The sequence below is a fragment of the Crocuta crocuta genome, unplaced genomic scaffold, assembly GCF_008692635.1.
Source record: "Crocuta crocuta isolate KB4526 unplaced genomic scaffold, BGI_CrCroc_1.0 scaffold306, whole genome shotgun sequence".
NCBI classification, from domain to species: Eukaryota; Metazoa; Chordata; class Mammalia; order Carnivora; family Hyaenidae; genus Crocuta; species Crocuta crocuta.
The window spans coordinates 798,534-819,961 of record NW_027529630.1 but is presented as its reverse complement, the minus strand read 5'-3'; the positions used below and the strand labels follow the sequence as shown (position 1 = coordinate 819,961).

Below are 21,428 nucleotides of genomic sequence, written 5' to 3'. Positions count from 1 at the left end.
CAGAGTCTGCATTAGCCGGTAGTCTTTTATTTTTACAGATCACTTCTTACTTATGTAGATTGCATGGTTATGTTTTATCACCTTCGTCCCTGTGATGTTTTAGCTCCCCCCGCTCCACAGATAGGTGCCCCTCTACCTAGCTCTGACGTGGAGGGAGGACAGTTCTGCCTCACCCTGTCCCTGCCTCCTACCTTCAGGCTTTCTGTGGTTTGAGTGCAAGGAAGTGTGGATCGAGGGCCTGTGCAGTTACTTCCTGGACTGGTGGAACATCTTGGACGTAGTCATCCTGTCCCTGTACCTGGCGGCCTTTGTGCTGCGCCTCCTTCTGTCCGGGCTTGCCCACGTGCACTGCCAGGATGCCCCCAATGGGGCTGCCTGCCACTATTTCACCACGGCTGGTGAGTGGCCCCCAACTCAGCTGGGGTTCCCCCCTTCCAGGCCCTTCTTTCCCTTGGCTCCCAGCTTCAGCCTCATTCTACCCTGCACAGAGCGAAGCGAGTGGCTCACCGAGGACCCCCAGTTCCTGGCAGAAGTGCTGTTTGCCATCACCAGCATGCTCAGCTTCACCCGCCTGGCCTACATCCTGCCAGCCCATGAGTCCCTGGGCACTCTGCAGATTTCTATTGGCAGGATGATTGACGACATGATCCGGTGCGTACTGTCCCTGCTCAGAGCATCCTCGCCTGTGACAGACTCCGCTCGACCTCCTTGCGAAAGTCCTCACCTCTAGTTCACACAGGGGTTCTTAACCCCGCTTCCTTGCAGAGGCTCCAGAGACCTCTGAGGCCCTGAAATTATAGACAAAAACCCAGGATATAGATGTGAACGCACATTTCTCTGCAGCGAGGGTCTAAAACTTTCATCTAATTTTCAAAGAGGCACATGACCCCTGAAAAGATTAGGAACCCCTGAGAGCAGCAAGAGCCCTTGGAGTTCCAGCCCCAGTTCTGTTGCTCCTCATGACCCTCTCGGGGCCTCAGTTTTCCCATCTTTGTGGTAAGGGCACTGGAGTCAGGGGTCCCTTTGGATTGCTCCTACTCCATAACAGCTTTTTGAACTCATGGCATTATCTGGCCTTCTTGGTGCTTATCACCTTATAATTGGCGGCCAAACCTGGCCTCTCATGCTGAGCAGAGCCCATAGTTAGTGCCTGCTGCCCAGGAAATCCCCTGCCTGAAGCCCTGGTTACATCTACAAGCATCTTCAGCTCAGCTCAGCTTGAGGAGAACCTCCCATTCCACCCCCGAGACTTTTCTACCCCCAAACCCTCACCCTGGCCCCTGTTGCAGGCTGACCCATTCTCACATGTAGCTTTACTGCTGCTGCTGCTGAATCCTGTCCAGTTAGGACGCTCTGCCTCACTCATCCTTGAACTGCCTCTCAGCAAGTCAGTTCCTCCCTGGGAGACTGGCCCATCCCCAGCTTTGATCGCTTCAACTAAGTATCCTTTATTCTCAAGGAAGAGCTCCTGCTTTGGCACCATTTTAAATTACTTCTCCTTTCCCACCTTTACTTTCTCTGTTCTTAATAATCACCAAATTTGAATACTTGCCAAGAGATGCTGAGTCTGGGAGGCCATCGCCTGATCCCTCTTCCCAGAACCTGACTTCTCCCAAGGTGGAAACCTTCTCTGATCCTTCCCCATCCCACCCCCTGCCAGGTTCATGTTCATCCTCATGATCATCCTGACCGCCTTCCTCTGTGGCCTCAACAACATCTATGTGCCCTACCAGGAGACGGAGCAGCTGGGCAAGTATGCTGTGGTGGAGGCAGGGTGGGTATGTGGGAGTCTGGGGCCCATCAGCCTGGGGCTTAGTGATCACCACTGCCCTTCCCTCTCATCCTCATCTCTTTATTCATAATTAATCTCTTGTTTGAGCAATAATTCACTCTCTCATTGATTCACACTCATTCATTTGTTCAATAACTCATTTACTCACTCATTCGCATTTTCCCCAAACTTTTTATTATGAAAAATGTCAATCTTATGGAAAAGTTAAAAGCACAGTAGACGCCCAACTACCCATCACCTAGCTTCTTCAGTTGTTAATGTTTTACCACACTTTGCTCTATCTATTGCTCTCCTTATTTTACTTTCCTCGAAACATTTAAAAGTAAGTTGTGAACATCACGACACTTTATCCCTAAATATTTCAGATTTCCTAAGAGCATAACCACAAAATGATTATCGCCCTCAAAAAGTTATTTCCTCTTCCTTTTCTTTTTTCTAAAAACATGTATTTAATTTTTGAGAGAGAGAGTGAGAGAGAGCATGCACAAGGGGCAGAGAAAGACGGAGAAGAGAATCCAAAGCAGGCTCTAACCCACAAACTGTGAGAACATGACCTGAGACAAAGTTGGACGCATAACTGACCAAGCCACCCAGGCACCCCTTCTTTTTTCTTTTTTAAAGTAAGCTCTATGCCCAATGTGGGGCTTGAACTCATTAACTCTGAGATCAAGAGTCACATGCTCTACTGAGTAAGCCAGCCAGACACTCCCACACTCAAAAAATTTATATCAATGGGCACCTCACTATCTCAGTCAGTAGAGCATGTTTCTCTTAATCTAGGGGTTGAGTTCAAGCCCCACATTAAGTGTACAGCTTACTTTTAAAATTTTTTTAATTAATTAATTAATATTGATCCCAAACTATTATTTACTGTACAGTTCTTACTCAAACTTCTCCAGTTGACCCCCGCAAAAAAGTCTTTCTAGCCTTTAAATCTCTGAGACCCAATCTGGGGTCATGTGTTGCATTTTGTTGTCATATCTCTTTAGTCTCCTTTAATCTGCAACATGCCATCTACCTTTTCTTTGTCTTTCATAAAAAATGAACTTTTTTGAAGAGTGCAGATCAAGGTATATTGTAGAGCATTCTACAGTTGGGATTTATCTGACTAGTTCCTCATCATAAGATTCAAGTTAAGCAATTTTGTCAAGAACACAACCTAGTTGATGATGTGTATTTTCCATTGCATCACATCAGGAGACAGAAGATGTCAGTGTAGCCCATTGGGGGTGGGGGGGCATTGGTCTAGCAAACCTCTTCACTGTGAAAGTACTAAGGATTCCCTTTAGTAACAGAAAGATCTGCTGAGACCATGTGACTAACCTGTTCCCTTGCAACCTTTCACTCAGTGGCTCTAGCATCCATAGGTGAATCAGTTATTACAACAGTGGCTTCAAGATGGTGATCTTCTGCTACTGCCATTCTTTCTATATTTATTTATTTTTAATTTTACACTTTATTTTATTTTACTTTTTTGAGAGACAGAGAAAGAGATAGAATGTGAGCAGGGGAGAAGCAGAGTGAATGAGGGAGACACAGAATCTAAAGCAGGCTCCAGGCTCTGAGCTGTCAGCACAGAGCCTAATGTGGGACTTGAACCCACGAATGTGAGATCATGACCTAAGCCAAAGTCAGATGCTCAACCAACTGAGCCACTCAGGTGCCCCTCTTTCTATATTTATTTGCTATCACTCTTCTATAAAGAAGTGTTCTCTTCTTTTTTTAAAAACCCCTATGGGATTCAAAGGTTTTTTTAAATATAAGAATCCATTATAGTCATTATTTCGTTTTGATGCTCAATTCTTCCAAAACATGGCCAATAATTCTTGTGTCTGTTTATTCACTCACTCATTCATTGTCCATTCCTTCATTTGCCCACTTTTTAAGTTCATTCACCTCATCATTCAGTTGTGGTGGGCTTTTTGTAATTATTATTAAGTTCACACTCATTTACTGTCACCTTATTTGCAGTAAGTCCTATCCCAGGCACTGGAAGCACAGATAGGAAAGTGAACCGGGCTCAGTCTCATGTAGAAGATACTGAGTGTGTACAAATAAGCTCAATTTATAGTGATAAGTGCTCTGAGGAAGGAGGGTTTCTGTTGAGGAGACCCACGGGGGAAGCCCCTTCCAGGGGAAAGCACCAGGGGCAGCAAACCGACTATTCTGGCCAGCTTGGATAATCAGGAAAGACTTCACTGGGAAGGGAATATCAAGTAGCTGGACTCCACCTACAAGGATTATGGACTTCAGAGAAGGTGTAGGGCATCCTGGGCAGAAAGGGAACATGTACCAAAGCAGGGAGGGATGGCTGTAGAATAGCAAGGTGTCTTCCATGGTTGGCATGTAGAGGGAGTTCTGAGAGAAGGGCTGGAGAGGGTAGAGGGACCAGGTCTTGGAGCCCATGAATGTCTTCCTGAGAAGCTTGGGGGCTGTCTTCAGCAGGCCAGAGATCTCCAGGTGGCCTTCCAAGCAATGAATCTGTTATAAATTCTTCATGAGTGCAACTACATGATGTATTTTATCAGTGATGCTGAAGGAGCCACACTTGGGCCGATGGATATTGGTCAGTTCTTTGTCATTGGTTCCAGTATAAATGGAGGCTTTATTAAGACCAATCCCCTTACTAAGAACTTTTGTTCACATCCCACCTTCAGGATGTTAGCTTATAGGAACTGAGCTTAGACAGTTGAAACCATGAACCATAGCACCAGGGGCAGCAATCATTCATTCCAGCCTGCTTCATAGGTCCTGGTGGTTTCAGTCACTCCACAGTGGGCAGCCTGATCCCTCCTGTGCTGTTCGTTCATGGATGACACCTTATTAAGTAAAAAATATTTCTGCTAACAATCTCATGGTTAGGTTGCATGGTAGGCATATGGACTGAGAACTATTAGGAGCGTTTAAAGTTTGACAAGCAAAAGTACAATACCTCAGATAAGCAATTAAAAAGAACAAACACTTTGGGTGGGGCGCCTGGGTGGCTCGGTTGATCAGGTAGTGATCCCAGGGTTGTGAGATCGAGCCTCGTGTTGGGCTCCATGCTGAGCATGAAGCCTGTTTAAGATTCTGTCTCTCTGTCTCTCTCTGTCTCTTCCTCCCTCTGTCTCTCTCTCTCTTTAAAGGAGAGAAGGAAGGCAGGAAGGAAGGGAGGAAGGGAGGGAGGGAGGGAGGGGGGAGGAAGGAAGGATACCTTGGATACAATGTAGAGGACAGAATAACAAGAGATTGAAGCCAGAGACCAGATGCAGGGGCTGTTGCAGTAATCTAGGCCTGAACTGGCACTGAAATGGAGGGAGTAAGATGGATTCACAAATCTATCAGGTCTGTGAGTGACTAACAGACATGCACATTCTGCTGGGGGTAGATAAGGGAGTTCAGGAAGGGCTTCCTGGAAGAGATGGCACTGGTGTTGCAATCGGTGTGGTCCCAATCACCATCCTCTCTCACCCAGACCATGACAAGTTTCTTAACTGGTCTTCATACCCCAGCTCACTCATAACTGTATCCTTAGTATATCTGGCTTGTAGTAACGTGCTCTGTAAATATTGGTTTACTGAAAGAATAAAAGTGAGAGCTCAGAAATGACAAGAGTAAGTATGGGCCAGGGTGGTCCAAAGGGCTTCATAGAAGCAGAACGCCCTTGGCTGGGTCCCAGAGGGTGAGGAGGAGCATGTCTGGGTGGTGCTCAGGCTCTCCTCCCACCCCTTACATCCTGTCCTTTGCTTGGCCTGGCACGCCAGTTTCAACGAGACATTCCAGTTTCTGTTCTGGACCATGTTTGGCATGGAGGAGCACAGCGTTGTAGACATGCCTCAGTTTCTGGTGCCTGAATTTGTGGGCCGGGCCCTCTACGGCATCTTTACCATCGTCATGGTCATCGTGCTGCTCAACATGCTCATTGCCATGATTACCAACTCCTTCCAGAAGATTGAGGTACATGGATTGAGGCTACCTGAGGCCAGGGAGAAGAAGGGACAAAGAGATGGAGAGGAAACGGATGCAAGGAGTCCAGACACTTGGGTTCCTGCTCTGGCTCCACTCCTGTTTTGTTTTGTAGCTTGGGGCAAGTTTTCCTTACCAGGCCTCATTTTCTTCATCTCTAAAATGAGGCTCTTTAGTAATGCTATTCGTTTCTCCAGACACAAGTCTGGTGCTCTTTCCACTTCATGGTGGGGAAGAAGGATGCATTGTGGAAGAGTAGATGGAAACATGGGAAGGGAGAAGGAAGATGGATGGCGTTGGGTTTGTGGCTGGAAACAGCCTGGGCAGGAATTGGATGTCAGAGGATGAAAGACAGTGGGGAGGAAGAAAGGGAAGGAGAAGCCAGGTGGGGGAAATATGAGTAATAGAAGGGACTGGGGAGAAGGCAGTGCTTGCACACTGCAGGAGAGACATGGAGACCAGGGCGAGCATGAGGCAGACTGGGCGGGCAGGAGGGCAAGGTGCCAAGGCAGTCCTTGCATAGCCTCTGCCTCCAACCCCAGGACGACGCGGATGTGGAGTGGAAGTTTGCTCGCTCCAAGCTCTACCTGTCCTACTTCCGGGAAGGCCTGACACTGCCTGTGCCCTTCAACATCCTGCCCTCTCCCAAGGCCATCTTCTACCTTCTCAGGTGATGAACTCAGAGCTCTCATTCCCAACCTCCCAAGCCCCCAGCACCCTAGCCCAGCTCCTGCCCAGTTTCCTACACCTGTTCCCTGACCAACTGCTGTCGGCCTCCTGAATCTCTCAGGAGAATTTTCTGCTTCATCTGCTGTTGCTGCTCCTGCTGCAAAACCAAGAAGCCCGACTACCCACCAATCCCCACGTTTGTGAGTACCTAATCCGTTGGTGGTCCTTGTCACACCAGGCCCTCAACGGTATTATCTACACCACCCGTTTGTCTGCACACCCTTGTCTGTCTTTCCAGGCATGTTCCCCAGAAAGCCAGCTCCCAGGTCCTCCTCTAGCACGTGGCTGCGTTTCCCTCTTCCTGACTCTGGCCATTTTCTAGATTTCCAACAGTGGGTCACCAGCTTAAACAGAAATCCATGCCACCTTGCTCCCAAGCCACCAACACCCTGTTCAGCTTAGACCCATCCTGCAGGCTTAAGCAGCTGCCCGAGCCTCTGCTGAACCACAGAAGGATCAGGAAACCCTTACTCCCCAAACAATCCTTTTCAGTATTGTATTATTACTTTTATTACACAATCTTTTTGCCTTTTCTAAGGGAAAAAAGCTCCAGCCTTCAGACAAACCTCTTTACCCTAAACTGAGCAAAGACACAGATAACATTAAAAAAAAAAAAGTTAAGAAACCAAGGAACAAATGCCCCACAAACTGGGAAATTAAATGGCTGATAGAAGCCTGAGAGAGGAGGCCAAGCCTTCAAAGGGTTCCCTTATCTCTTGTTATCTGTTCCCTAACCCAGGCACAGGAGCCCCGTCCTAATTCAGACCAACGTTACTTCCATGTCTGTAGGGGGTCCTATCTATTCCCTTTTAAACTTCTTACCTGAGGATCTCTCTAGGCCAGGGCGTCCAGGCCAGATGCCCAGGTGAGGAAGCCCCCACCCCACCCCCGATTGGTTAATAGTTTGTTCAACAAATGCTTACCAAAACACACCTACTCTGGAAATAAAGATATGCATGATGGTGGTCCCTCAAGGTGTTGATGGTCTAGAGTAGGAAGGAAATGGACTGTAATTGCACAGCACAACCAGCCTATGACAGTAAGCAGCACAGGGGGCTACTGGAGCACACAGGACAGGCTCCAGACCCAGAAATCAGGGAGGCTCCAGGGACTTGAGGGCAGAACAGAATTCTGAAGGGTAAATGGGAGGCTGATGGGCAGATATAGTGGACATGGGAGTTGTGGGCACAGTAAGCTGCATGTGTTCAGTATAGGAAAAATAGGATGCTTACAAGAAACTAAACGCCCAAGGTTCCCTGTTTCCACCGCTTCCTGGCTCCAGGAGATCCTGTGTAGACACCTTCTTCACCTTAATGGACTTTTGACTCCAAATTCTGGAATAATCTCCCTTTTCCTCCTGGCCACGTCATGTTCCTGTCCAGGCTGCCTGATGCATATTTGCAGACCATGCGTCAGGACTGCTTGACCTGAGCAGTGAGACTCTGCCTCTTTGCCTGGGCTTGAACCCCGTTCTCTGGGCCTGTGCCAGTCCTGAGTGGGCAGAGGCACTGTGTCCTGCCGGACCATCCCCAACACTAGCCACCTGGGATCAACCCCAGTCCTCCAGCGCACTCCCACAGGCGTCCCACCCTTCTCCCAGCTGCCCCTCACCTTGTTTGTTCTTTGGTGATCCAGTCAGGGGTCCCTTCCCACCTATCCTGCGCTATCATTCTCTCTCATCCTTCTGCCTGCCCATCTTGGTCAATCCATCTTTCCCCTGAAAAATATTTAATAAATCCTTCACTTATATTATGAAAGTAAATATGCTAACTATAAAATATCTAGAGAAAAGGTAAAACTAGATAAAAATAATTGTTTCCTAAGCATGTAGAGAGCCCCTATTCTATGCCCCTGTGAAGTAGGCATTATTACCATTTCTGTCTTAACTTTGGAGACTCTCAGGCCTGAAGAAATTGAGTAACTTGCCTGAGGCACAGAGTTGCCAAGTGACAGAGCTGGGATTTGAACCTAAGTTGTCCCAGTCCAGTGCTTTGCCTACTATACCTCTGTTCTGTCTCCACTGTCTGCCCCATCCATATGCCCTGCTTGCCCTCCTGGTACTGTCCTGAGGCCCATAACTGGGCCCCAAACCAATCTTTCTAATTGGCATGATGATATCCAGCTCATATGCATGAGCAAGTCCCTGCAGGTGCCTCCCCACCAGCCCATAGTCTCCCCCTGTGCAGAATTTGAAGGGCAGGGTTACCGGGACTAACTCAAGAAAACCAAGATGGGGTTAGTGGCAGGAGAGAGAACTCAACTGTGTCCGGCTCAACAATTTTGTCTCTGCCCCACCCCTCCACACCCCCACTGACCCCTCGCCCCCCTTACCCTTGGCCATTCCTCAGCGTCTCTGCCTCCTGTCTTCCATGACTACACCAGGGTCTAAATATGTGGCCTTCAGGGGCAGCAAAATCTGCACAGACTTGGCCTCCAAACTTTATCATCTGGGGGAGGGTGCAAAGATTAGAGAATGGCTTGGTGTGGGATGGGGGGTCTCTCTCACCCTCTGGTCTTCTCATCCCAGGCCAATCCTGGGGCAGGGGTAGGACCTGGGGAGGGAGAATGTGGATCCTACCGCCTCCGAGTCATCAAGGCCCTGGTACAGCGCTACATAGAGACAGCCAGGCGGGAGTTCGAGGAGACCCGTCGGAAAGGTTAGTGGCTTGCCTCCAAGCCTTCCGCATTGCCAGTGCTTGTTCGGTGAGTATAAATACCACACACCTAGACACACCCTGCAAGTGTGGCCCTCCTACCCTCCTACTCAATGACTCTCTGAGCCATTCAGACATTTTTTCCACTCATTTCATTTAATCCTTCATGTGTTTGTTGACTCATTCACTCTCTTATCCATTCACTCACTTAACTCATTATTCACTCATTCACTTATTCACTCATTCAACCATCATTCACCACCACATTCCCTTTGTTCCAGCCTTATCTTGGGTGGGGGTGGGGGGGCCGGTTACTGTGTTGAACAGAGATGTAGGGGAAGCTTTCAGTCTGGTGAGAAAGAGAAACCATCTTTGTAGGCAGATAGTGCTTAGCTAGGAGAGACCAAAATTGCAATGGGAGCCCAAGGGTGAGAGAGATGGTGGGGGGTGGGGGAGGAGGGGGACTATTATTTTGACAGGCTAAGGAAAGGTAGAAGAATAGAGGACCAGAAATTGGAGAAACAGGTGTAATTCAAACTGGGCCCTGAGGATGGGTAGGTGGGAACAGCGCTGACAAGGGCAGAGGCACAAATCTCTACCCATTAAAAACTTTCCCATCCCTGTGATTCCTGATCCCTTCTCTGGGGAGAGGATCCCTTTCCTTCTTTGTATCTTCTAAACTCATGGCCACCTCAGCCTCACTCAAATTCCCCAGACTCTGCCTGTCCCTGACCCCCAGCCCACGGGCCAGTCTCTCACTTTCTCTAGTTCTCTTCCCTTAGGACCCACAGGCATGATGTCCCCTGGGGTTCTGTTGAGGTTAGAAGTGGTTCAGGGCAGGCTCATCTTCTGAGAGACCTCCCCATCACCTTACCCCACACCCCCAGACCTGGGCAACAGACTGACAGAGCTGACCAAGACTGTATCTCGACTGCAAAGTGAGGTGGCTGGTGTGCAACGGACTCTGGCAGAAGGAGGGACACCCCAGCCACCTGGAGGTGCCAGCATCCTCAGTCGCTACATCACACGAGTGAGCAACAGCTTCCAGAATCTGGGCCCCCCCGACCCTGAACCCTCAGAGCTGACGGGGCCACAGCCTGTGGGGACCCAGGTATCTTCAGAAACTGGGCTTCAGGATGCTGGAGGGGCTAGGACTCCAGCTTCTGAAGAGTCTGGCCCTTCCTCCCCAGCTCACGTGTTAGTGCACAGGGAGCAAGAATCAGAGGTGGCTGGGGACCTGCCCCAGGAGGAAGATTTGGAAATCAAAGGTGGGTCCTGATGCAGTGGGAGGGTCCCTTCTTCTGTTAGTAGGCAGATAAGCCTAGATAACTGAGGGTAGGGGTCACTTAGTAGAAGCATGTGCTGCTTTACTTGCCTCAATAAAGTTTCTGTTCTGGATGTCAGATGCCTCCAGAGAGTATAAAGATCTCTGTCTCTTCATGTTTTGAAATTCCCTTTCCCTTGTCCCTGATATGGACTCTTGTGGGATCAGGACAGAGAGAAATGTCTTGCTATGGGGTCCCAGGTATCTTGGGCTTAGGCTCCTACTTGAGTTCCTTCACATCTTTAGTGGAAAGAGTTCTGGACTGGGAGGCAGGGAGCCTGATTTCAATACTCTTTAATATTTAGCAAGTTGTTTCTTTCCTTGGCTTTGTATTTCTCATCTGACAAATGGGCGATGAATCCATCTCCCTTTCTCCCTTTCCTTCCCTCCCTCCCTCCCTCCCTTCTTTCCTTCCTTCTTTCCTTCCTTCCTTCCTTCCTTCCTTCCTTCCTTCCTTCCTTCCTTCCTTCCTTCCAGGAGTTCTGGGGAATCTCTAACTGTTAAAGTTTCTGGTTTGCAAGTTGTGGTATGTGACAGGGGTCTGCATAGGGGACCATGTCTAGGAGGGATCAAGATGTCATCCTTTTAGTCCCTCAGTTTCTGAGTCTGGCTAGGCCAGAGCAGGGTAGATGGTCTGGTCTCATGGAATAAACCAATCATGAAATTTGATGTCACCACACTGCAATACTGTTTAATCAAGTCATCCAAGTATTACCTGTGCTTGTCCCAGGAAGTCCCTACCACCGCATGGCAGGGCTCCCTCCACCCTGCCATGACCTCAGATCCCCCCCACATCCTGTTTGGGAGGGGAGATGGCCGGATAGAGAGATGGCTGGGTGGGTCCCCATCCCTGGGGAATTAGCTGCTAGAGCTGTGTCTGAAACCACTCTCTCGCTTCAAGGCTGTTCAAAGCCCCCTTCTTCATATGAAGGTCAACAGTTCCCCACACTCCTAAGTGGCAGACATTGAACTTTCAGGGCCCAGCTCCTGAGATCTGGAAACCCCCAGGTGCCAAGAACAGGGTCTTCCAGGAGAGTAAAGAGAAGTCCCCCTGAGAGGTGGAGTCTGGGTGCCCTCCTGCTGGAGAGAGAAGAAAAGAAGGTGAATGGTCAGCAGGGCCAGGGGGAGTTGAAGCAGCTGAGGGAGGGGGCAGAGGGTACTCACTTTGTATAGACACACAGCTCCGCTTCTTCTCCCCTGCAGCAGACAGTACCATGAGGCCTCCATGTAGATAGACCCTCACACTCCAAGCTTCCCTTCCCACGAGGCCCTTGGGTGGGCCATTCCCCTTCTCAATCCTGCTTTCCCTTCTCCACAATGCTGACTTCTGACTTTCTTTCCTCCTTCCCTGGAAAATCTCTCCAGCTTGCTTATCCATCCCTGCTCCCACCCTGGCCCCAGCCACTCCTCCATGCTGTCCCTGCCTCAGTACTTAGGAACAGCATCATGTATGTGTCCTATCAATCCCATTAAGCCCAGGGTCTTTTGAGTCCTGAATCAGTACCCCTGTCACTTTCCTCTGCTTATCAATATCCTTAACCAGATTCTTTTGGTCAATTAGACTGTACAGCAGATAGAACCTTTTGAGAACATTTACAGAATCAACCGAGAACGTTCATAGATCCAGAAAACACTTATAAGACCTTCTAAGAGTTGGCAGAACCCAAGTAACAGAGAATAGTAATTACAGCTGAGCTCTGGCCCTCAACTTTCCCATTAACCAAGTGGGTCTCCTGAATGGGCATCCTGGTTTATTTCACCCACCCCGCCAGTCCTGCTTCCCTCATGCATGGCTTACCACCCAGATAGGCACAGTTAAAGTGGCTGCAGGTCTGATTATAGCTCCAGAGAGTCACCAGGCTCTGGGCTCCTTCCTGGGAGAACCTGGTGACCAAGAAGACTTCATGTGGGGGGATCAGCACCTCACGCTCCTCAGGAAAGACAGATAAGGCCTGGATAGGGGCCCCAAAGCAAGTCCTTAGAGAGAAGAAGGTGGCATTACCAAATCTGTGGGCCACTGCCTTATCCAGGGAGCTGGAAGCAAACTGGCCCAAGCGGACAGAGTCCCCCAGCCTCTTGGGTTCAAAGTGAAGGGTGCCCACTCCTCGAAACACCACCTCCCCGGGTCCCCTGCTGCAGCCCCCACTGCCTTGCAGCAGCTGCAGGGCCCGGGTCAAGTAGAAATGCAGGGCCTTGAAGGGGAAGTGCTTCATGTAGAATTCCCGGGAGCCACCGCCTGTCCGCACAGCCTGGTTCAGCTCCCAGTACAAAGTGTTTGATGAGTTGGTATAGACCATGACAGCGATTCCATGCTGGGCTTTGAAGCCAGTGGGCAGGGTGAGCCCTCGACGCCTGTGCTCCCAGGCCTCCCGGGCTGCCTCCCAGGACTCCCGCAGCAGGGAGTGGCGGACCATCTCCTCCTTCAGCAGAGGGGCTGCCTTCTCTTCCATCTCCTCTGCGCAGCCCACGTAAGCATCATCAAAGGTGTCTGGAGCCAGGCCCAGGGGCAGGATGGGAACAGCCTGGGCCTATGGATGTAGGAAAGAGGAGCCACATAGGAACAAATAGAAGTTTAGAGCACTGGACAGGTGCCTTGGTGGCAGATCAATTAAGAAACATGTACCTTGCTTCTATGACCAAAGTTTCAGTATATGCAATTTGGCAAGAGCTCAAGGGCTTAAATAGCACAGCCACTGCAGTCAGACAGACGTGGGTTCAAATCGTGACTTCCGCATCTACTAGCTGTGGGAGCTTGGGTATGTCTCTTAACTTCTGTAGGCTCTCCTCGCATAAACTAAGGATACTTCCAACCTCAGGGATATTGTGAGGACAGCATATAGGTCTTCACTTGTGTACAACATGAAGGGGTCATTTTGTCATTAGAGAAGTTCTTGTACCTGGTAGGAAGTGGGACTAGATGACTTCCAAGCACTGTCCTGGCTCTAAGGTCAGTATGCAGGTGATATACAAATACACAGCCAAAGTCCAATGACCCGACCCTGCCCCCATCCTTAGATTCTCTTCCCCCCTCATGCCACTACATCAAGACATTGTTAGCTCTGAGACTCCTGAGTCTTCTCCTGCTTTAGAAGCCCATATTCCCAAACATGGGGTGGGTGTGTGGAGGAGGTCAAGCCCTGGTCTGGGAGGGACTGCAGGAGGGCAGCACACAGGTAGCCCAAGCTGGTTTGCCTGGGCTGCGCCTGTGGTGGCAGACAGGAAGTGGGGAGGAATGATATAAAGGAAGGAGGATCCTAGGAGGACCAGTGGGTGGAGGTGAGGATTCTGGGAGAATGGAAACTTGGGGCTTCCTGCAGGGATGGCGATTCCTGAGAAGAGGATTCCTGAGAAGAGACTAGGATCCTAGAGAAGAGTTCCCCGGAGAGATTTTTGAGGAGTCAGCCCCCTAGTCCACCTCTTTTTGGTCTGCCCCTGAACTGTTTGTTCCCTTTGTGGTGGGAGAAGTTTCCCCCAATTACCTGCCAGAGGGCGTGAACAGCCATCAGCAGAGCCACCAGCATCATTTTTGGGGAGAGACTCAGGAAACCGAGGTCCAGATGTCAAGGCACCAGTGGCGATGGCCCGGGGGACAGAGACCTGGGTCCGTTCCTCTGGGGTGTGAAGTGCCCGGGTTCAGGATACAGCCCAGGCGGGCGTGGGCAGGGCCAAGGGCGGACCTAAGGGAGTGGGCGGGGCTTTAGATTTTACTGTCCCCCCCAAAAACCCCTGGGGCTTCGCTCCCCAGATTCCCAGTCGCCCCCAAGCTCAGCGTCTTCTGCTCGGGGCCCTTCTTGCGATGATAAAGGTGGAGCCGTTATTTGGCTTCGCCTTGACAGGGGAGGGGGCTGGAGGCTGGGGACCCACCTGGAAGTTGCAGGGGCAAGAGCGGGAAGGGGCGCTGATAGCTCTGGCTGGCGGCAGGGGGCTCAAGTCCCAGCGGGCGCTGCGCTGTCCCGGGAGTCCCGCCGATCAACAAAGTCCCGCGGCTAACTATAGCCCCCGCTGCGGTAATCCGACACCTCTCTTCTCCAACAACGGACACGGGTGGTGGCAGCGGGAGTGGCGCGAGAAGGGGCCGAGGGGCGTCCCTCCCTTTCCCTAGGACTGCGAGTTCTTTCTCCAGAATCCGCTTTGGCTCTGAGCGAGGCCAGGGATGAGGGCGGGACTTGTGAGACTTGTAAGACTTGACCTCTCCCTCAGGTGGACCCTGACCTGGCTGGGCCCCAGCTCCCAGACCACTACGCCCGGGGAGGCCCACGAGGGTCCGCCCACCAGGAAGTCTCTGCTGGTGCACTTGCTGATTTGCATAATATTTGCATATGGCCTAAAAGTTGGAGCATTTGTGGTTGGACCTCTGAGCGGCACCCACCCGTCCCCTTCCCTTTAGTAGGGTTCGACCAGATGCAGAGCTATCCCACAGCCTCAGGGGCCAGTCCCACTTCTCCCCAGACCCTCCCTCTCTGGACCTCTTAGACTCAGGTGACCCCATGTTTATAAACACTAGCTTTTCCTCTCCCCTGCCTGCTGCGGGCTTGTCTATAAATAACTTGGCTCTGAGTTTTGGATGCCCAATCAGAGGTAATAAGAGAAGTGGCCAGCTAAGAATCAGTAAGCAGCTCTGGGGACAGCTTTCTGGCAGCCTGAGCCTCTGGGGGTGGGAGGGTTACTCCCACAGTGGACATGGGAGTTGGGGGGGGGTCTCAAATGTCAGAACTTATTTTATTTTATTTTTAATGTTTTATTTATTTCTGAGAGAGAGAGAGAGAGGCAGCGTGAGCAGGGGAGGGTCAGAGAGAGAGGGAGACACAGAATCAGAAGCAGGCTCTGGGCTCTGAGCTGTCAGCACAGAGCCCAATGCGGGGCTCAAACCCACAAACCTCGAGATCATGACCTGAGCCGAAGCTGGACGCTTATTAACAACCGACTGAGCCACACAGGCACCCCCCCCTTCTCTCTGCCCCTCCCACGTTTGTGCACGCTCTCTCTCTCAAAATAAACAAACTTAAAAAAAAAAAAAAGTACTTTTGTCCCCTTCCAATGAGACTGACCATCCCAACTCATCTAGATTAGAAAATCAGGAGTTTCTCAACTGTTTACCATGACTGTGAAAACCACATCTTGCCTGTGTATCCTGGCTGCCTCTGCCCTTGGAGGCCCCTCAGCATTTGCTGTTGGAACAGAAGATACTGTCTGGGATGGCTAGGCTTGCTGAAACCAGTCCTTGGTATCAGATGTACTGGGTCAGGATTTTGTCCTCTCCCCACATGGAAGTGCTTCTCCCATCCCCACATGTGGAACTCCAAGAAAGGCTCCAAGAGATGGAATCAAATCTAGTCACTGACTGGAGTCCTGAGGCAGAAAGTCCTCCCAGATCACACAGCAAATCAGTGCTGGCCAGACCCAGCCTCCTTAATTTGGGAATCTCTCCTTGCATGTTAGGTGAGTCTCCATGCTCACATAAAAGGAATAAATGTAAATGTAAAAGATAATCTCTGAGGACAGTGGTGCTGCTCACAGGACCAAACCCAATGGGGAGGCAGTTGTTCCAGCCTGGATCCTCAATGCCTCTGGTCAGGGGTTCCCTTTTTCATGGGAGGAGCACTGGCCCAGTGCAGACTGGGCAGAGGCTAGTGTTCCCAAGCCTTGAGGAGACATCCAGAAATAGATGGGGGAGTGTCACATTTCTGAGCAGCTGTGTGGGGACAAGGGGTGAGGGGACTGACAGTATAAAGGCCTTCCCTCTCTCCTGGTGGCCATCACAGAAGACCAACACCAGCTTCTCTGGACAAGGCCTAGGTAAGGGGCACACCACCCTCCTCCTGGGTAAAGGGCAGGGAAAGACTTTTTTAAGGGGAAATTTGGGGTATTGATGGTGGAGTTTCAGGAGTTAGGAACAGTTTCAAGGAACCTTTTATCATAGTCCATTAAGGCTGCTATAAAATACCATAGACTGGGTAACTTAAAACAGACATTTCTTATAGTTCTGGAGGCTGAAAGTCTGAGACCAGGGTGAAGACTCTCTGGCTCATGACTGGCACCTTCTCACTATGTCTTCATATGGTAGAAGGGGCTAGGGAGCTCTGAGGGGTCTCTTTTATAAAGAACAGTCATTCCATCCTAAAGGATCCACTTCTAAAGCCATCACAGCAGGCATTAAGATTTCAACATATGAATTTGGGGGGGAGGCACAAACATTCAGACGGTAGTGCCTTTGATGGAGAGGTTTAGGATACCTAGGGAGGCTTGGGGGCATTGAGAAACTTAGGGGTTCTGGGAAGAGACTTAAAAGTCACCTCTCGAGAAGGAAATGTTCAGTGAGGGTCTGGATGAGGAGACACTGACAAGTGCCCTGAGCAGGATGGTAGGAGAAACAGAAGGGCAGGTGGGATATAAGGGGCTGCCCAGTGCCTCCACTTCCTCGCCTCCCATAACCTCCCATCTCTCTGGCCCCGCCCCATCCCCTGAACACTGCTCACCAAAGTCATCAGTCTACTTGCTCTGCGGTAGTCTACACTGTTAGCTGCACCCAGAAAGCCTCTCAGACTCTCAGCAAACATTCCAGGTGGCCTCATCTGTGGCAGGCTTGGACTGAACTCTGGGGACACAGAACAGGTCATACCTGGTCCCTGCCCTCAAAGAACTCCCAGGCCAGGAGGGGAAACAGACACATAAGAGCAACACAGCATGATTAGGACAATGACAGAGGAAAGCACAGGATGATTTAAGAGCACAGAGTCGTCAGAAGGCTCCCTGGTGAAGGTGACCCCTGAGCTAAGCCTTGAAAGGTGGATAGCAAGAGAAGGGCATCCCCAGCAGGGGGATGGCAATGTGTGCAGAGCCACCAGAGGGAAGCAGTGGAGCCTCACCTGGAACTTTGTTCTGTACTGGAGAAGCCACGCAGGGGTAGTGGGGCACGAGGCTAAAGAGGCCACAGAGGGCTAGGTCACAGAGCACCTCAATGCCAGCATGAGGAGGACTCTATCCTGATGGTAAGGAAGTTGTGTTTTGTTGCCTTTTTTTCCTTTCTAGATGTGTTCTCATGTCTTCCCTCCTAATTTTCATCTCTACATTTTTACTCTGTGTTTTCAGATATTTGGCACACAAGGTTTTTAAAGCAGGTAAGCAACCTGACCAGCTGTGCTTTAGAAACATTGTTCTCCCTGCTCTGTGGAGGGCAGATTAGCACCAGTGATAGCATAGGCAGGAGCAGACCTGAGCCACGGCAAGGGATGTGGGGGTGGGAAAAGAGAAGGCACTTCCAGGATGGATCCATATTGTGATCAGCAATAGCTGGTAACTAATTTAGTGTTTGATGAGTGATCAAATGAGTGGACACCCAAGTGACCATCTTGGGTGTCACTGGGCGAGTAATGGTGATGGTATATTATATGAGACTCTTCCAATGGCAAGCTAGATGAAACCCAAAGAGGAAATTATTACAAGAATACCAGGATAGTTCATGAGATCCAAGTGAAGAGCCTCTAGAAACCCAAGATGCCTCTTGGCCTGCCTGTGCTTTGGCTTTAGGCAACTTTTTCTTTGCTTCTCAGCCCTCTTTTTTCTTTCCCTGGGGATCTTATGTCTTCTCTGACTTCAATACACCTATGTCTCTCAAATGTCTCATCTTACTGTCCATTCTTCTATCCCTTGGACATCTGACCCTTGAAAGTCCACACATGCCAAACTGAACTCACTGGTTTTCCTCCAAACCTGAGTATTCATTCGTTTTTTTTTATTGAGCACCTATCATGTGCCAGGATGGCAAAATTTTATAGTCTCCCTGCTCCTCCTCTGTTAGCAGCCTAGAGTACGGAAACCTGCACATCATCCTTGATTTTTCCCTCTGTTGCATCCCCTATATCCCATCAGACACCAAGTCTAGTAAATTAAACCTAATAACTCTGGGTCCATTCTCACTGCTAGTATCTTAGGCTACATGATTCAAGGTCCTCAGTCTCACTTCAGAACTCAGACTTCCCTGTCCCAAGCCTATGAACTCACTCTTTTCTTGCCTTGTCTCTGCAGGGTAGAGATAAGGACAGAAACAAGAGCAACAGAGAGGCAGCAAAAGATAGAGTTGGCCTAGTGAAGTTTTGCTGTATAACCATTTTGCTATGTACCAAAGAATCTCAGTGGCATGCAAAGGTTATTCACATGTTCACGGGTCTTTGAGCTGACTACAGACTAGCTAATCTAAAGTGGGTTTGATTGGGCTGCTCTGCTTCAGGCTGCCAATCTGCCTCAGCTTTTTGCTGGCTGGGCTCAGGTCTGCTCCTTATGTGATTATTTTGGGGTTCAAGCTAACAGAACAGTTCTGGGCCACATTCTGATGGTTTGTGACCCAAAAAGACCCCCTCTCTTGATTTAGAGTCCCCCAAAAGCAGATCCAGAGACAAGGACTTGGGTGTAGTGAGCTTATTTGTAAATTAATCCCAGAAAGTACGAGGGTTTTTTTAATGGTTTGCAAATACTTTCTTTTTTTCTTTCTTTCCTTTTTTTTTTTTAAATAGTTTATTGTCAAGTTGGTTTCCATATAACACCCAGTGCTCATCCCCACAAGTGTCCTTCTCCATGCCCATCTCCCCCCTCCCCCCCCACACCCATCAGTCCTCAATTTGTTCTCAGCATTCAAGAGTCTCTCATGGTTTGCCTCTCTCTCCCTCCCCCACTATTTTTCCCTTCTTCTCCCCCACGGTCCTCTGTTAAGTTCCTCCTAATCCTCCTATACGTGCAAACATATGATATTTGTCCTTCTCTGCCTGACTTATTTTGCTCAGCATAACACCCTCAAGTTCCATCCATGTTGCTACACATGGCCAGATTTCATTCTTTCTCATTGCCATGTAGTATTCCATCGAGAAAGTACAAGTTTAAAAGTGGCAAAGTGGATAGGGGCACATATACCCCAATGTTCACAGCAGTGCTCTCAACAATAGCCAAATCATGGAAAGAGCCTCAGTGTCCATCAACTGACAAATAGATAATGATGTGGTTCATCTATACAATGGAATACTACTTGGCAATGAGAAAGAATGAAATCATTTCATTTGCAGCAACGTGGATGGAACTGGAGGGTGTTATGCTGAGTGAAATAAGTCAGGCAGAGAAAGTCAGATACCATATGTTCTCACTCATATGTGGATCTTGAGAAACTTAACAGAAGACCATGGGGGAAGAAAAGGGAGAAAAATAGTTACAAACAGAGAGGGAAGGAGGTAAATCATAAGAGACACTTAAATACAGAGAACAAACTGAGGATTGATGATGGGGGGAGAGGGGAAAGTGGGTGATGGGTATTGAAGAGGGCACTTGTTAGGATGAGCACTGGGTGTTGTATGTAAGCCAATTTGACAATAAATTATACTTATTTATTTTTTTAATTTTTTAAAATGTTTTATTTATTTCTGAGGGAGAGAGAGACAGTGTCAACAGGGGAGGGTCAGAGAGAGAGGGAGACACAGAATCTTAAACAGGCTCCAGGCTCTGAGCTAGCTGTCAGCACAGAGCCCAATGCGGGGCTCAAACCCATGAACCATGAGATCATGACCTGAGCCAAAGTCAGACGCTTAACCGACTGAGCCACCCAGGCACCCCGACAATAAATTATATTTAAAAAAATAAAATAAAGTGGCAAAGTGTGATAGAGAAGAGAAAAGCCCCCCCCCCAAAAAAAAGAGTGTGTTAATGAGCGTACTGTGAACACTGTGGTCAACTGGGGCTTAATCCCACTGGGTACCCTCCGTAGGAAAGGGAATCTGACTACCATTCCTCCTTGGTTAAGGGTTGTCCTGGGAACATTAAATCCTCTGCACTTCTGGACTGCCCTGAGCAAAATTACAGGGTGATAGAGAAAGCCTTAGACACAAAAAAATTACATGAAAAACTAGAGGTGGGAAGCTCAGCGTGAGCTGAGGTGTCAGCATGTACGAGAACTATCCACTGCCCCCGTGTGTGGACTTGCGGGTGGGCTGAACCATCAAAATTTCGCCTCATCCCACCCAAGGACCAGGACATTATGGAACAGAAATGCTTAGCCTGAATGAGACTGGGGACAGAGACATAACCGCCTGAAATGTATGTTACATTGTATGAGGGAGCATACATCCATTTACTTTTTAAAATTTTAATGTTTATTTACTTTTGAGAGAGAGAGAGAGAGACAGAGCATGAGTAGGGAAGGGGCAGCCAGAGATGGAGACACAGAATCTGAAGCAGGCTCCAGGCTCTGAGCTGTCAGTACAGAGCCTGGTGCAGGGCTTGAACCCATGAACTGCGAGATCATGACCTGAGCCAATGTTGGATGCTTAACTGACTGAGCCTCCTAGGCGCTCCTCCATTTTCTGAGGAGAGGTTTCACCTTTGATCAAATTCCCAAAGATAAAGAACCACTCATTGTTTTACCATTTGTGTATAATAAGGAAAATAGAAATACCTGTGAATTTGCTTATATGTGGATACAGTATCTTTAGAAGGATACACAGAAAATGGGAATGTTGGTTGCCTCTGGCGAGATGGAGTAAGGAATTAGCAAGAGAAAGATATTTCATTGTGTGCCTTTTGGACTATTTACATTTTGAACAATGAAAATGTATTACTTTTAGAAAATTAAACCCTTATGGGCACCTGGGTGGCTCAGTCAGTTAAGCGTCTGACTCTTTATCTGGGCTCAGCTCATTATCTCACAGTTCGCAAGGTTGAGTCCCACATCCAGCTCCATGCTCGAGATTCTCTCTCTCCTTCTCTGCTTCTCCCCCTGCCCCTTCTTGCTCTCTCTCTCTCTTAAATAAATATTTTTTAAAAATATTTACATTGAAAATTAAAGTCAAGATTGATCCTGTTAGTAAGCAGAAATGTGAATTAGAGAGATTTCCTCAGTCAGCTGAGCAGCTGACTCTTGATTTCAGCTCAAGTCATGAACCCAGTGGTCATGGGATCAAGCCCGTTGGGCTCCGCACTGAGCATGGAGTGCTCTTGGGATTCTCTC

General features: G+C 49.1%; 2 protein-coding genes and 1 long non-coding RNA gene across 6 annotated transcripts in view; 1 reads left to right on the top strand and 2 right to left on the bottom strand.

Annotated features, from left to right (window-relative positions):
• Nucleotides 1-8,886, bottom strand: part of LOC144230015 (uncharacterized) — a 34,008-nt gene extending 25,122 nt beyond the window's left edge. The window contains exon 1 of the long non-coding RNA XR_013334669.1: nt 8,798-8,886. This is a non-coding gene — a long non-coding RNA (uncharacterized LOC144230015). The remainder of the gene's footprint in view (nt 1-8,797) is intronic.
• Nucleotides 1-10,455, top strand: part of XNDC1N (XRCC1 N-terminal domain containing 1, N-terminal like) — a 35,650-nt gene extending 25,195 nt beyond the window's left edge. Inside the window, 8 exon segments of the mRNA XM_077762189.1 lie at nt 198-398; nt 489-651; nt 1,661-1,753; nt 5,536-5,728; nt 6,280-6,407; nt 6,528-6,606; nt 8,994-9,123; nt 10,008-10,455. Of these exon segments, the coding sequence (XP_077618315.1) occupies nt 198-398; nt 489-651; nt 1,661-1,753; nt 5,536-5,728; nt 6,280-6,407; nt 6,528-6,606; nt 8,994-9,123; nt 10,008-10,399 (1,379 nt within the window). The 3' untranslated portion in view covers nt 10,400-10,455.
• A 653-nt stretch (nt 10,456-11,108) lies between these two features.
• ART5 (ADP-ribosyltransferase 5) lies at nt 11,109-14,580 on the bottom strand. Of its 4 annotated transcripts, none has more exons than XM_077762164.1 (5): nt 14,309-14,580; nt 13,924-14,055; nt 12,243-12,972; nt 11,609-11,641; nt 11,109-11,524 (listed from the first exon to the last, which is right to left on the bottom strand). In XM_077762164.1, exons 2-5 carry the CDS (start codon nt 13,966-13,968, stop codon nt 11,418-11,420), a joined length of 915 nt encoding a protein of 304 aa, XP_077618290.1. In that variant the 5' UTR covers nt 13,969-14,055; nt 14,309-14,580; the 3' UTR covers nt 11,109-11,417. The 4 variants fall into 4 exon arrangements, with proteins under 4 accessions (XP_077618290.1, XP_077618287.1, XP_077618288.1 ...); XM_077762161.1 differs by having other exon boundaries at nt 13,924-14,121; nt 14,309-14,397; XM_077762162.1 differs by having other exon boundaries at nt 11,109-11,521; nt 13,924-14,121; nt 14,309-14,397.
• Nucleotides 14,581-21,428: the final 6,848 nt, after the last annotated feature.

Coding starts and splice junctions, on each gene's coding strand:
- ART5 (XM_077762164.1), bottom strand. CDS start 13,968: ATGATGCTGGTGGCTCTGCTGATGGCTGTTCACGCCCTCTGGCAG. Junction 12,973..13,923: donor CTGTTCACGCCCTCTGGCAG/GTAATTGGGGGA, acceptor CTACATCCATAG/GCCCAGGCTGTTCCCATCCT. Junction 11,525..11,608: donor GAGCTGTGTGTCTATACAAA/GTGAGTACCCTC, acceptor TTCTCTCTCCAG/CAGGAGGGCACCCAGACTCC.